This window comes from Siniperca chuatsi, linkage group LG9, assembly GCF_020085105.1.
Source record: "Siniperca chuatsi isolate FFG_IHB_CAS linkage group LG9, ASM2008510v1, whole genome shotgun sequence".
Taxonomy (NCBI): Eukaryota; Metazoa; Chordata; class Actinopteri; order Centrarchiformes; family Sinipercidae; genus Siniperca; species Siniperca chuatsi.
This window is the reverse complement of record NC_058050.1, coordinates 12715724-12730440: the sequence shown is the minus strand read 5'-3', so window position 1 is coordinate 12730440 and position 14717 is coordinate 12715724. Positions and strand designations below refer to the sequence as shown.

At 40.8% G+C, this 14717-nt stretch overlaps 2 protein-coding genes across 2 annotated transcripts in view; one reads left to right on the top strand and one right to left on the bottom strand.

The window, feature by feature from the left end:
* Window positions 1-25: 25 nt before the first annotated feature.
* The window catches only part of kcnj14 (potassium inwardly rectifying channel subfamily J member 14), a 35109-nt gene continuing 20417 nt past the window's right edge, over window positions 26-14717 (top strand). The window contains exon 1 of the mRNA XM_044207816.1: window positions 26-158. The gene's annotated coding sequence lies outside the window, so the exon portion shown is untranslated. The remainder of the gene's footprint in view (window positions 159-14717) is intronic.
* Window positions 5433-10851, bottom strand: uts2r3 (urotensin-2 receptor 3). The gene is made up of 2 exons (XM_044207820.1): window positions 10601-10851; window positions 5433-9095 (listed from the first exon to the last, which is right to left on the bottom strand). The coding sequence occupies exon 2, from the start codon at window positions 9028-9030 to the stop codon at window positions 7891-7893; it is 1140 nt and encodes a 379-aa protein (XP_044063755.1). The 5' UTR covers window positions 9031-9095; window positions 10601-10851; the 3' UTR covers window positions 5433-7890.

Below are 14717 nucleotides of genomic sequence, written 5' to 3'. Positions count from 1 at the left end.
TGTGATACTGCTGCTGCTTCCTCACCTGTCACCCGCCTTTCATCGCCTCCCTGCCACCCCTTGGTGAGTTTCTCCAGAGGAGGCATCAAAGTTTCCGGTGGAGGAAAAAGCCTTGAGCTGCAGCTTCATGACCAAACAGTCCAGGACTTTCAGTCAAGGTAGGTGTGAGCAACTCTACTAACCTACTTCTTAAAATGTCTGTCTATAGTTTGTCATGTAACTTTTAATACACGTCAGGATTTTGTTTGTGCTGGGAAGGGTTTTGCCCTTTGTGCCACTATTCAAATGCAAATAAATACAAGCTAGCATTTAGCTAAATTGTCCTTTATTTTTGAATACACGATGCCCTGGCATTTTAAGGTTTTACAGTTATCCCTCTGAATGAAATGTGACTCAATATTTGCTTTTGTTCTTAATATAGGCAACAAAATTTGTACATCATACACAATTTAAAAAAAAAGTCACCTATAATGTCTTTCCCAACGTTTTTCATAGAATAATCACAAATAGCATATTGCCTGACAGGAAGATAGATGTATTTGTGGCATGTTTAGCTCATTAGCTTAGTTTCAACACTATGAAGTCAAACATAAACTATTTAACGGGCCAAATATATTTAATGTTTCTGCATAGAGCATTTTAATGTGACTTGCTGGCTTCAATTGTCTTTTGACCTCTTTTGCAAATAGATTACAAACTAAAAGCCCTCTACACCTTTCAAACTGAACTTGTTTGAAGGATGTCAGAGCCGTAGACTTACTGTATTCTTTTTGATGACAGCCAGGCCCGGGCTAAAGGCCCTGTTTGGTCCTTAAGGCTTTGTGGATGAGACCAACATCCAGCATCCTTTACAGAGACCGACCACAGCATCATGCCGGCTCCCAGGCTGTTCTGATGTACTGGGTTACTCAGAGTCACTCAGGTACAGGTGTTCAGTTACTGACCACCCAGGAGCTTAGAGACATGGCCAGGAGGTGCAGGTTACTGTGGAAGGTGAGAACGCTGCGTGGGGGCGACATGGATCAATAGCTTGAACAACCAGCAGCCTTAGTTGAATTTCTTTTGTTCTGTGTAGCGTGGTGTTGAAAAGAGTCTGCAAAACTCTGCTTTCTTGAGTTTGATTAGGGTCAATGTCTGTCATGTGTACGTAAGAGGAAATGGCTTGTTTTAAAAGGCTCCGTATTAGTTTTCAATCACAACACTGGCTTTGTTCCTGCTCATCTATTAGAACTGAAGTTATTTTGTACTTTGTGTTCTAATTAAAGAGTGGAAGTAATGGATTATTTTCAGTCCTTGTACAGCAATTAAGCTGCTCTTTGTGCAATAATAGTTTTTAAGGTTTGCAATGATGTTTTAACTGAAGTAGTTGAGTTAAGAAATTTGATTTGACAACTGGAGCCTTTTTCAGTGAACAGTCTTTAAAGTGTTATCAGCTTTACTTTTTTAAACAAAATGTTGTTTGTACAACAATGTACATATTTCACCTTTTAAGTCACTTTAAAGTGAGTTCAAGTGATGGACAATGTGCAGGATGCTTTGGTTTTCTTTTCAAGTCCAGAGTTTTGTATCCTACGCCCCTGTCACTAAGACTTTATGGTGTTCAAGAACGTTTTTGAAATTGCATATTTCACCTTTCAAATGATCTAGTTTGAACTTTCCCTTCCGAGCATTTTAAAGTCATAAACATCACATTCAACCATGGTTTTCTCTCTAAAAAGCTGTTCGGCACCTTTTACACAGGACATTTTTAATAAGTTACATTTATTTTTATTAAATGTAGATTTTATAATCAGTAATAAAGTATTAATAAAATTAAAGTACATCATTTAGGACTTTGCATTTCTATCACTGTTCAAATTAAGCGTTCTGAACTCTTGATACAGGATGTGACGAGCTTTGATAGCTAAAAATTGTTCGTATAAATTTTAATTGGCCATAAACCTTGGACTTAAATAGCTCAGTGTTCACAGTGAAATTAAAATCATATGTCTTTTCAAGATTGTTGCTCTTTACTGGGTGAACAGATCTTGTTCTGCAGTGTTGGGCCCTCGGGATGGGAGGTGTCCTCCCCTCTGGGGACACTGTTACTTTGATGGGTCAGTTACTGAGCCGCCGGAGTTCAGTCGGTGCAAAGACAGACAAGAGAAAGAACATGTTGTGTAGCGGGGAACACATGCAGCCATTGTATAACTGTTACTTGTTGCTGTTGATACCAAGACCAAGTACACGGTATTATGTGTACCACAACATTAGTGATTGAAAGGACTAACAATGCACATACATGATGAATGCTTGGTGTTGTTAAAGTAGCCGACTGAGAAAATGCAAAGAAAACTCTAAAAGAAAAACTATGAAAGTTCGGACACAGTTGACATTAATGCCACCGGAGAGAGAAATTACAACATTTATACATGGAATTGTTATACCAGACTATATGTATTCATTACATTTCAGTTACTGTATCTCAGCTTCTTCTCTACAGCAGCGTCTCCTTCCAATGTGATGTTCAGCCTGTGGTGCTGCACACCAATGTGGGAAAATACAATAGCCAAGCCTCATTGCTGCCACCCAGGAACACATACAGCACAGCTGTCAGAATAGAACCGTGAGCCTGGACGATGGGTAGATATCCAGCCATTGTATTTAATGTTAATACAAGTCAAATCTATGGACATCGTCCTCCTTCTGTCTTTGGTTACTTGGCATTTTTATAAGGCACTGTGCCAACACATGCAAAAATAGATTGAGTAATGTTACACATTGAATTAAAAACCAGTAAGTTTTGAAGAAAGGATCCTTTATTCTTTATTGTCAGTGTGGAGCTGCAAAGAACAGAAATGGAGAAATATACAGGAGCAGAGGGGCAAGCAATGATTTGGTTTCAGGTGTTTGTTCTTAAATTTCACCTGCAGGTGGCACTCTAATTCTAACTGTGACCTATACACCATATTGTTCACTCTTCAGATGAGTGATGCTACTGCTATTTATTTTTTTTACCTGTTTGACCAAACCAGTTTATACTTATGGCCGTAACATTAATACCATAACTTTTTATTTTGACACTACTGAATGAAATCGCTCATAGCTGCCATTCCTTTGTTGGAAATGCACCTTTGGCACAGCAAGCAGGTAGTCCTTTGGGACCCCTTAAAAGTAGTCTATAGTATTCATACACATAATAGGGCTGCACCTAACAGTTATTTTCATTATCGATTAATCTGCAGATTATGTTCTTGACTATTCGATTAATTGTTTGGTCTAATAAAATGTTGTAAAATAGTGAAAAGTGCCAATTAACATTGTCCAAGGTTATGTGTTCAAATGTATCGCTTTGTCTGACCAACAGTCTTGAGCCCAAAAATATTTAGTTTCTGTCACACAAGACTAAAAAAAGCTGAAAATCTTCACATTTTAATAGCTGGAACTAGTTTGCTTGAACAATTACTGAAACGACTGAAGGTTAGTTATGGAAACTAATTGATTAACCGTTTTAACTCTAATAAATAAAAGGGTACACATGCTTTTGTTCTAATATTGAACAGTGTCAGGGAACTGTATAATGTCCCTCCTCAGCCATGATCTCCCTGCATTAACAAATCATGGGGTTCAGATGAGTGGTGTTATAAGGTCAGAGGTCAGAGGAGTTTTGACGCCTGAGTTGACAGAGATGACTGTTTACAGGCAATGTGCCGCGAGGAGGAGGTGGCAGGGGAGAACAGAGAAAATGGTGAAACACAGCGAGAGGGAGAAGGAGCAAGAGGGGCAGACGTGCCATATTTACTGTCTTTCCTAGTAAGAGCCCAAGTGCGAACCGTAATGTGTATGTCGGTTGATGTAACCTCCGGCCTTCAAGGCACACAAGCCTGGGTCTCGCCTGATCCTGGCGGCTGACACAGAGGTGCGAAGTCAGGGGACGTGATGGGGAGGAGGGCGCCTCATGGTGGGGTTGCCATGGGTTGAACAAAGAAATACTGTGAGCTCCTAGGTTTCAGTGTTTGCTGTCAAACCAGCAATTACAAACAGTTTTTTTTAATACTGTGTTGACTACATGTGCGGGTGCCGTCAAACTTGAATGAGTGTGTTTGATATAAGCTGCTGTGATGTTACGGATGTTGAAAGCTGGAAGTCTATTAAGTTAATGTTACGTTTGACTACAACTTGAGAGTTTTTGTTATTCATAATACAAAAACCTGTGGTGAAACTTTAACATGAACATTATATAAAGTGAGACCATGCAGAGGAATGAGAGTGTAAGCAAGGCACAAAGTGTAGAGGGGACAAAAAGTGATTGAGAGAGGGAAAACAGATGGGAAGATTGAATTTTAGAGGAGGGCAGGCGGAGGAGTGCGAAGGGAATCTTTTTTGTGTATGTCTGGAGAGAATGGGAGCCTCTTATACACCTCACAGCGTGAATTTGGCGCGGGCTGTGGCCTCGTCTCGTCTACACAGCGGGGTGCTTTCCTGAGCGGGCTGCCCAGGGGAGGGGCACCTGCAGCAGCCTCAAACACTGGTCAAGAGGAGAGCCTGACAGGCGGGGCGAGGGGTGCTGGGATGGAAAGATGCTTGGTGGTTCCAGGAAACGGACATGTGCTGGATTTATGAAATCCTCAGGTAGAACAGAGCGTCGCTCCCAAAAGAAAATATTTGTCCTTGTGTTTTCCCCTGTGGACTAGAGAAGAGAAGGACACTGCCTGCAATGTCAGGATGAAATCAAAAGCTTCTGTTGTGCAGGAGGACAAAAGTTATGATTGGAGTGAGTCGGCCGGTGCTGGCATCTACCAACGCAAACAACACAAAGTTTATAGATCAGCCAGCCTGCCAACTGAGACAATATTTTCCATCCATTTGGTTGGGTTGACCAAACACCACGTATTTGAAGTTTATCAAACACTCAGTCATCCCTGAGGGAGGACTTAATCATCTGATATATTGAGTTTTAGAACATGCAGACACCCAAAACCTGTCCATATGCAGACTCAGAAAACTGAACAACAACCTCTCTGTGCTTTAATATCCACACTGCTGCTAAGTGTCTTTTTTTGGAAATTGGAAAGGTTTCTTTACACAAGCTACACCCTCCATCTTCCTAGGTATGACCCAGGGTTCCAAAAATCACCGACTCTCATATGAGTGCTCATGATTTCAAACGTATATGGAGCTGGCTCAAGAAATTCCATTTAAATGGACAAATGTGCTGAGAGGGCCTCAGTTGTCTGTGAAAGGTGGATGGATATTGCATTAACTTCACAACAGAAGCGCCCCCTGTGGTGTGACCGCACAGGGCTCCAGATAATAACTGCAGTGGGAACGTTGTGCTCAGAGGTAACCAGCCCAGGTAAATGAAAACACATGGTAGGCTGCATAGACTACAGAAGGGCCCTACAGCCACAGAACTAATGGCATCACAGTGCAGAGAAATGCACACGCTCCCTTGACAAATGCTTTTGGTATGTGTCTCTTCAACCTATTGGTATTACCAATGCAGTGAAGCACCATGGTGCCTCATGGCTTCTCCTGCAGCCCTTGGGTTTTCTTAGTTATTGTTCCTACGTGTATGCACATTATGCGCAAATAAATAAACACAAACTTTCTTTCCTCACATAATTCAAGTCTCATTTTACATTGCATATAATATAAAATCACTCAAATAATCCATTACATGGGGATTATGTTCTCACAGAAGTTACTGAATGTCAAGTCAAAACACAGTTAACCACACTTATTAGAGCTTAGTTGTCCTTCTGTGTGATTTGGGTGGACAAAGAAAAACACCATTACCCTGATATGTCACCAGGCTCTTAACAATCAGCAGTGAAATTAAAAACTTAACGGATCAGTGCCACTTCTTTATCTGCTCTCCCCGTACTTTGTGTCAAAATTTCATAGAGATCTGGAATATTATTCAGAAATTCTTTCATTAGAGGACAGTATTGCTGTTTTTAACGTGTAGAAATGTCATTTTTGCCTTAATGGGAATTAATACATGGTGTGATTCTCTAGTTTTGCATTAATGGCATACAGTATTTGATTTATTTTGTATAAGGCTGTCTCAACTTTAGACTGTGCATCAAAATGATTTTACATTTTAAATTTACATTTAAAGAAAAACTGCCTCCCCAGAAATTGTTTAATGGAACAATTTCAAATACATGCATTGCATACATGTTGTAAGCTTCAGAAAGTAAGCCTAGTAAGTTTAGTAAGTTACACAGAGCCAGTGTTGTTCTGGATTTCTGCAAGATGTGATTGATTAGTTTACAACACACTCAAATCTGTCATATATATATGTGTGTATATGTGTATATTTATGTATTTTATTTTTGTCTTTATTAGAAGTAGGCAATATGGAGCAGACAGGGAATAAGGCAGAGAGATGACATGCAACAATAGTCCTCTGCTAGATTTGGGACCTTACAGTCGCATGGTCAGCATCTTAAACCCCTAGGCCTCGTGGATGCCCCCCTCAGAAAAGAACACCATGTTTCTGACCATGCTCATATGATACCACCCTGCCCCTTTTGTCCCATCATACCATCCCAATCCTTACTCCTTTCTGTCAAACAACAATATTTGCTCATCTGTGTCAAAGAGCAGCAGGGTTTGCGATACAGTACAGTGCAGCCTTTGAGCCAGACAGACAGAGACAGGTTGTTGCTATAGGGAGACACAGAAACACCAGCCAGCGAGTATATACACAAGAATGCGGAAGACCTTCTAGAGTCACTGACATGCTGACACAGACACACAAACAAAAGTTTGAATGCAATGGAAGAAATTTGTCTGTCTCACTTCACCATTGCTGTTTCTCAGGTTTACTCTTCTTTTTCACGTCTGTTATTGTTATGAAAACAATAACGTGTGAGCTTTAGTTATGTTGTGTTCTTTTCGCCAAAAGAGGTCACTTTCTCATCTTTTTCTCTAGTTAAAGATCCACACAGTGAATTGCAGAAAGCATACTCTTTATTCAAGGCTATATATTATGCATTATTATAAACATCAGTTACAATCAACACAAGTTAAGGCCATGCAAAGCATTGCATGATTCAAAATAATAAGTACATTTTCAAACCCAACATGCAGGTTGCGATTACAAAAAAGTCAGTTGTTTTAGATATGACAGGGTTCAGCAGAAGCAAACAAAAGACTGTTGACCCGCTCAAACATAATTCATTAAGCCAACAAACAATGTCTCCGAAAAATGTCTCAACAAGGTCTGACCAGTTACAACCAGTTGTTCAAAAACAAACATTTTCTTTGATAGTTCTCTGAAAACAAGCAGAAGTGCATCAGGTTTTTACTGGAAATGATTGTGCATGAGGAACAAACAACATAAACTCTGCTTTCCTAATATTATAGTATAATAATACAGTACAGGTTTTCTTGGAGGACAGAAATTATGTTATAAATAAACCATTCCTCTCTGTTATTCTGTTAATTTGGTTAAATGACTTTGCATAATTAATTGCTGTAGTAACCAGATGTGTTAGAAATCCCACTGTATTTTACCATAGTCACAAATATAATATCATTAAAACATTTAAAACCAAATTATCACTATGTAAACTTGGTTACTACAGCAATTAAAGAGACATTATTTGATATGACCACCAAAGTTTGGAAAAGGTTTGCAGATAAAGCATTAATTAGATGACACATCTTACAGAAATTGTCTTTTTGATTGTCAACTGGTAGGAAATATTGTTCTTTCATGAAGCATTTATACAAAGTGCTATCATTTGCGTAGTACTGTTTCCTTAGTTTGCAGGTTAAGGACAAATCAATGTCTGTGGTGCCTGTTATGGAACTCATAAAGCATTCATATACAGTACCTTTTCACACACACGTGTGCATACTCACATTATTGTCTCTGCTGTTCGAGAGACACACACACTACTGCAGTGGGCTGCTCTTACGGCAGAGCTGATTTGCTGATGTCAGCGTCTGCCGGTTGCGTCTTCGTTTTCCAGTCAATAGTGTGTAAAAGAATGGATTCACACAGGAGTTTCCATATGTCAGCCCTGTGAGGATACGATTCACTGTCACCTGTGTCCCTACTGGTACTGTCCGCAGCATGTCGGGCTGGTAGAGAGGCAGCAGCTGCCAGATCCAGAAAGGGAGGAAGCAGGCCCAGAAGGCCAGAACAATACCGAGGATTAGGAGCAGGACTTTGGGTTTGGGGGCACGGGGAGAACAAGCAGTGCTGCTCCCACTGGCCCAGGCTGGCCTGGTCTGAGACACCCAGTAAAGCCGGCCTAGAGTAGCATAAAGCGCTCCAATGGCCAGCCCAGGACCAAGAATGCTGGTGCAGAAGAGCACGCTCAGATAGGCCTTGGAGCTCTGCTCGTCCCATGCCGGCACACACAGCTGGCCCTCCTGGTTCTCCCCATCCTCCAGGTGCAGCGTGATCATCATGGGCAGACTAAGAGCCACAGCCAGCCCCCAGGCCAGTCCTACACGCAGCAGGCCGGAGGAGTTGGAGGAGGAGGTGTGCAGGGGATGGGCCACAGCCCGGTAGCGGTCCAGACTCATGGCGGTGAGAGTGAAAATGGAGGCGTGCATGGTGAGGAGGTCGAGGCTCAAGAGGAGGCGGCAGCCCAGCTCACCAAAGGCCCAGCCGGACGCCAGGCTGTCGTACACGATGAAGGGAGCGGTGAAAAGGTAGAGCAGATCAGCAAGAGCAAGGCTCAACACCTGGAGGTGAAGAGAGGAGGAGGAGGAGGAGGAAGAGGAGATGGGGGAGGATGAAGGGGATGAGGAGTTGGCAAGGCAGGATGGTACAGGTACTCTCATCAGGCAGCATGTTGGTCCACGTCTTCTCCTACTTCTCCTGCGCCTCAGGAGGAGGCCCAGAGTGTACAGGTTTCCTGTGATGCCCAACAAGGAGAGGAGGGAGAGGAGGGAGCAGAAGAGCGCTGTGGACACCAGGCTGGGTGATGGAGAGATGGAGGGAGAGGAGGAGGGCACAGAGAAATTGGGGATAATAGGGAAGGTGTATGGGGAAGGTGGAGGCAAAGAGCCTGAGAGGTCCATAATGTGAAATATAAAAAGTTTTGAAAGTTACAAGGAACGCAGCCAGTGAATGTTAAATGGTCGGTCTGTTTCAGATGCAAAGTAAAAGAAGCAGAGACAGAGAGGAGGGAGGTGGGGTGGATTGGGTCAAAAAGAAGAAACAGGTGGAGAGGAGAACAAAAGGATATCTTGTTAGTTTCCATTTCCTCTTTGTAATATTCTCTGGTTTCTGGAGATTTTATTTGTTTGACACACAGGTTAAAGACAACAAAGCTAAAACTGATTTGGATCTCTGAGGGTGCTGCAAAGTGATTTATGTATATGTGAATCTTGACACCAGATAAAGTAAATAAAGTCCTATAAACATGTAGAAATGAAAATGTCAGCAAAACCACAGTGGTTTATGTTTTAGCAGAAACCTGCTCTGGTTGGCACATCCTTTACAGTTTTATAGTTTCACAGGGAGCCAGGCGAGGCTGTCATGGTTTTAGTAAAATAATTGGATTTTCAGAGTAGGAGGGCTCCAACTGAAGACTGTAAATCAAGACTGAAACCTCCAAAGCCTGCTCCTTCTTAAGGTCAGCAGTTGGGCAACAATTAGGCAAAGTGCAGTGTAAGAAAGTAAACATGACTTAGAAGTTATTTCATGCAAACAAATTCTAAATGGTCAAGTTTTAGTTTTAGATTTCTGGGTTTATAATGTGCGTTTTTGCGCACCGGTCGTTTGGATGTAGACCGCTGCACGAAAATCTGCCGAGTCAGCGTAATGAGGCGGACAGGACTGACGACTGTTTGACTTTATTTAATATATTTTAATTTGAAAGGATAAACCGAAATTTGAGCCCGTTACAGTTTGCAAGAAGAAGAGGAGGGTGGCAGTATCTCCCACGTTGCCTTTTGCGATATTATTTTGTAAGTTGGGAGACAAGCCCAATACTTTTCGTCCAAGACTGACGCTTTTCTGGAGAAATGTAATCTGCAGCGACATCAAAGCAGACGCGGGGTGCCTGACAGAAACGGCCGGAATGACACATGGTGACCCGGGCTGCACCGGGGTTAAGAGCTACTGTGGAGGAGCAGCCAAACCCCCGCAGTGCTGCGCGCCTCATACGTTACCGGCTCACTTTAAATAACAGCTGTGTTATATTCATGCCAGGACCTTTCCTATCTGTGCAGGGGGAGATTTCCATTATTTATTTGAATTCTCTTTAAACTGCAATATTTGATGCAAATGTGTATTTTCCTCAATAAACCCACAACCCAAAAGCTAAATAATTCCGTAGGAGCAAGCTAATTCAACCTAACTTTGGTAAGACATTGCTAGCAATAAATAAAAACATATTGTAGGCCACTTAAAATATTTAGCATTGGTATCCACACACTTTAGAGAGAACATTGGTTTCGTGCAGTGAGAACTGTGATTCCTATTGAGATATAAATCGCCAGTTTAGCCTATACGATGGCATAATGGCCTATGTTTGGGCCCTAATCATGCTAAAGAAAAATGAACAACAGGCCTATAATCCACCCAGTATTTATAGGCTATAGATGTAGTCGGCTAATTCGGCGTACTTATTTTTCTTAAACTTACCTTAAAGCAGTTTAATCCCAGATGATATAAAAATAATATTCCAAGGATTTGTTTGGTGAAAAAACTCAGTTTCCATTCTGAAATATCCCCCTGAATTCATCAGGCACAAGATTGGGATTGTTTATCTTCAGCAGGAGGAGGTGGAGGTCGGAGTATATGTGTCCAAACTTTGTGATCTGGTTTGTGCTGTCAGTCCTACTCAGCGCAGCTCTGTCTCCTCAGCTCAGTCTTTGATGTGTCTGAGTCGACGGGAGAGGAGTGTGTGTGTGAGTCGAAACGGGGTGGGATGGGATGCTGAGTGAGGGGGCTTATCCTGCATAGTACTGAATATTAATATTAAGTTGTGTTGGCCACTTTTTCATTCATTTGAAACAGAACAGCAGCAGAATATACAATCATATATTTCACTCTTTAACAATTAATAATGTAGTAAGCAATAACAGGAAGGATATTTGAAGAGTCTGTTTTTGCCATATCAAATGGGGTTTGTGGTTGAAATCTACTTGTCATGAAAATGTTTCAGAATAAACATGGAAGACAAACACGTTTCATCATGAAAAAAAATCACTTTATGGTAATTACAGTTCAGTTGCTTTAAATTATGACTGACAAAGCATTCTGAGTAAGCTGACCCACAGCTGTGCTGAGTGGTGGTATAAGAATTTAAAATACAGATAAGGCTAATATTAGTGTGTATTTGAATTCTTATATTTTATAGCCATGTTAGGGGGGGATTTACAGTAAGTTTGATTATGGTTTCATGACTCTCTAATGGTTTTAATACCTTTGAGCCAGGCATAAATCTCGCAGTGAACTCACTGCAAAGACTTTCCACGAAAGTCAAGAATCTGACCATAAATGGTATCGTAACATCATATTTTTGGCAAATAATCAGGTGCTGTATAAGTCACAGATATGGCTACATTAAGTTTTGAAAGGTACCAATTTATTGAGATGGATTTATAAAACCTGGGTTTATTCAGTAATAACACTTTTAATGCACACTTTATCTTAGTGTACATGAAAAAGAAAATAATGTAGTGAAGAAGATAAACTATAATATACATAATTAAATGAAAGTCTTCATGGTATTCCTATTTTTATGACTGACCTCTATTTTAATCTCTCACCAATAAAGAAAACCATGTTGTTACAATGCCAATGGCACTAAAAGCAAAATGATGCATTTATGGTCTACAGATCCAAATGGCAATAAAAAGTAATCAAATACTGAGATATTTATTACAATGACTCTTGATAATTGTATATCAGTGGATACAGAGGCTCTACAAAGGTTAAGACCTGGATGGCCACATCAGTAGAAGAATGACAAGTGATCTGTGGTTCCCTTTTAGATCCATGATTTAAATTCCTAATAAACACAGAGAGTAAGATAGGGGCAGTATATATTGAATTAGTGGTTAAAGAAACCTGTCCTGCAACCAAAAGGTCATAAGGTTAATCCCCTATATCAGAAACTATCAAAAGCCAAATTGTCTCGGGAACAGCTCTGTTTGTGAATAGATCTCACTTTCTGCTCGATACCTGAAAAATGTAAGCATAAATATGAAACTGCACAGTTGATTCATCCAGTAAGATTGAATTTGACTCTGCAGAGTTTTGACTCTGTGGGAAGGGCAGCGAGACAGACGTACTGAGCCAGCGTATCATTGGTATTTGCTGTCATTTCATGACGCACTGCAATAACTAATGCAGTTCAACTCTGACCCAATGTCAATACCACATCAGCTCATGTTCAAACACAAGGCGCCTCACACCCCCACAAAGGAGTTATATGATGATTTGGTGTTTAAATTATAGAGGAAATTAATTATCCAGTGTACTTGCCTGTATCAACATTTTTCCATGTCAGAAAAAAGTTTAACTGGTAGATCTAATAAGTGGCCTGACTTTAAGCTCTGACAACATCACAGAATAAACGGTCTTTCAGCAGTTATCAAAAGCAACTTACAGTTGCCTGTTATCCACTGAGTTGTTTTTGGCCCAGTCGTTGTATAACTCACAGCTGTCGTTTGCCAGCTTCAAGAGGCTTGAAAACTATTTAGTTGAGACTAGCCAGTAAAATGTGTAGGCTGTACGCTCCATGTTGGTGGCGGGGAGTCCACGTTGGCTACTTCATACATGTGCTGGCGTACATAAGATAGACAGAGACAGGCTGTAAAGGGACGGGTGGAAGGGGGGGACATACCTATCCCCACGGGGTGTGAGGAATTTGAACAAATACCTGGCACAGGCATGCCAAAATAGGAGAGGGGGGGAGAGGACCATGGAGGCATGAGAAGCTCCCTCATATAAGGAGAGGGACAGGTAAAACAACTGGAAATGGAGAAGGAGGCATCAGTGCCAAGGTGGCAAAAAATGTTTGGCAATGAAGTGTTATCAGGTGCTCTCTGGGTCTCAAATTTATATAGAAGTAGAAAAAAGCAGCAGGAAGGATTATGAACCATGAAACCTGACATTTGGTAATGGATATTGCTTAACTTTAACATGCAAATATGGAAAAAAGGAGTGGGGTGGAAAGGAGACTGAGTACTGTGCTGTTTATTTGTCTTTGTCAAAACACATCAATCTCAGTCTGTGCAGACACATTATATAATTTCTAATTGCATTTACCTGAGCTATGGGCTTTGTTCTAGTGCTCTGGCCTGCAGAGCACGTGTTTCCCCTATTAATTAGTCTGCATCCATCTTTAGTATGCAAATATAGAAGGTCTGAAGATGAAAGCATTCCCGTGTGCTCATTTGCTTTCCTGTGCTGTTATTATGAATGAAGCTGTTACAATGAGGACTGGCTCTGTGATTGTAGCTGTATGTAAAGGGCTGGGCTATGTAGATTTAATAATTGCCAACATGATAAACTGTATTGCCATTTTAAGATTATTAATATATTTAACTGTATAAACAAAATATATATACACTTGTGCGTTTTTTTGTTTACATTTTGGGTTGGTGGCGACATCTTAAAATTGCTTGTGTTGTTCAACCAACAGTCCATATCCCCCAAATATTCAGTTTGCTTTGACAAAATGTAAACTGAAGCATTTGGTAAGCCGTAATGACTTAAATGATTAATCAGTTATTAAAATTGTTGCAGATTATTTTTCTGCTGATCAGCCAATTAATTAATGGATTCAGTGCAACTGTATATACAGCATATTTTATTCTATTACAACATTCCCTTAATAAATTCCTTCAGGTAATAATTGTTTTATTAATGGAAAGAGAAAACTCCTTGTCAGTTGTCTGCTGCAGTATCACAGTGGACACCTGTTACAGAACGTGACTGTGACAGTGAGTGGATTACATTGGAGTCTATCCTTCCCGCCAAACTCATTATACTAATTGTGTGCTTGTCACATATAAATGTTCTCTACCTACCTCATATTATGTTTTGGGGGTTTCTGCACCTCAAGTGTTCGGACATCATGGGGCCAACGGGCCCTGAGGTGTCTTTGTGCTACTGGGAGTTCACAAGAGGTTGAGCATGTGAAAACAAAATGGAGCTTGAGATCACACTCACACTCCCTTGAAAAAACAGTCTTTGTTATTCTGTATATCTTCATCTATTTACGCAGCACACCCAAAAGGAGGGGCTGTAACATGTACAGTCAGTGGGTAGTCACAGTATGACAAACGCCCAACACGTTAACATTATCAGCTCCCTAACCTTTTCCTGGCTGTCCTTGCTTTCTTCATTTCATTAATTAGCTTATTAGCAAATTGACAAATTGCCTGCAGGTTGACCGTCCTCAGTATCGTAGTCTTGATTAAATGGGCGGACATTTTCTTGTGTGTGACAAATGGTTGTTGGACCAAGCTGATTCACAACTTGTGATGAGTTATTGATTCCCACCCCCACCCCCCTCCTTCTTCTGCCTGTCTGTCTGTCTTTACAGTTGCACATCAAATTTCTCCTGCCAAGATTTTGTACTGTGTGAGTACACCCTGAGATTTATCGTGGTTATGCACCCAGATTTGCCTGAAGTCATTCCTCCTGTCCTTTTTTTATACATTGCTTTGTAACAGGTATATTTAACACATCATTTACATGCCCCCATCTGCCTTTTGAATAAAATTTAACTAAGATGTGATTGTTT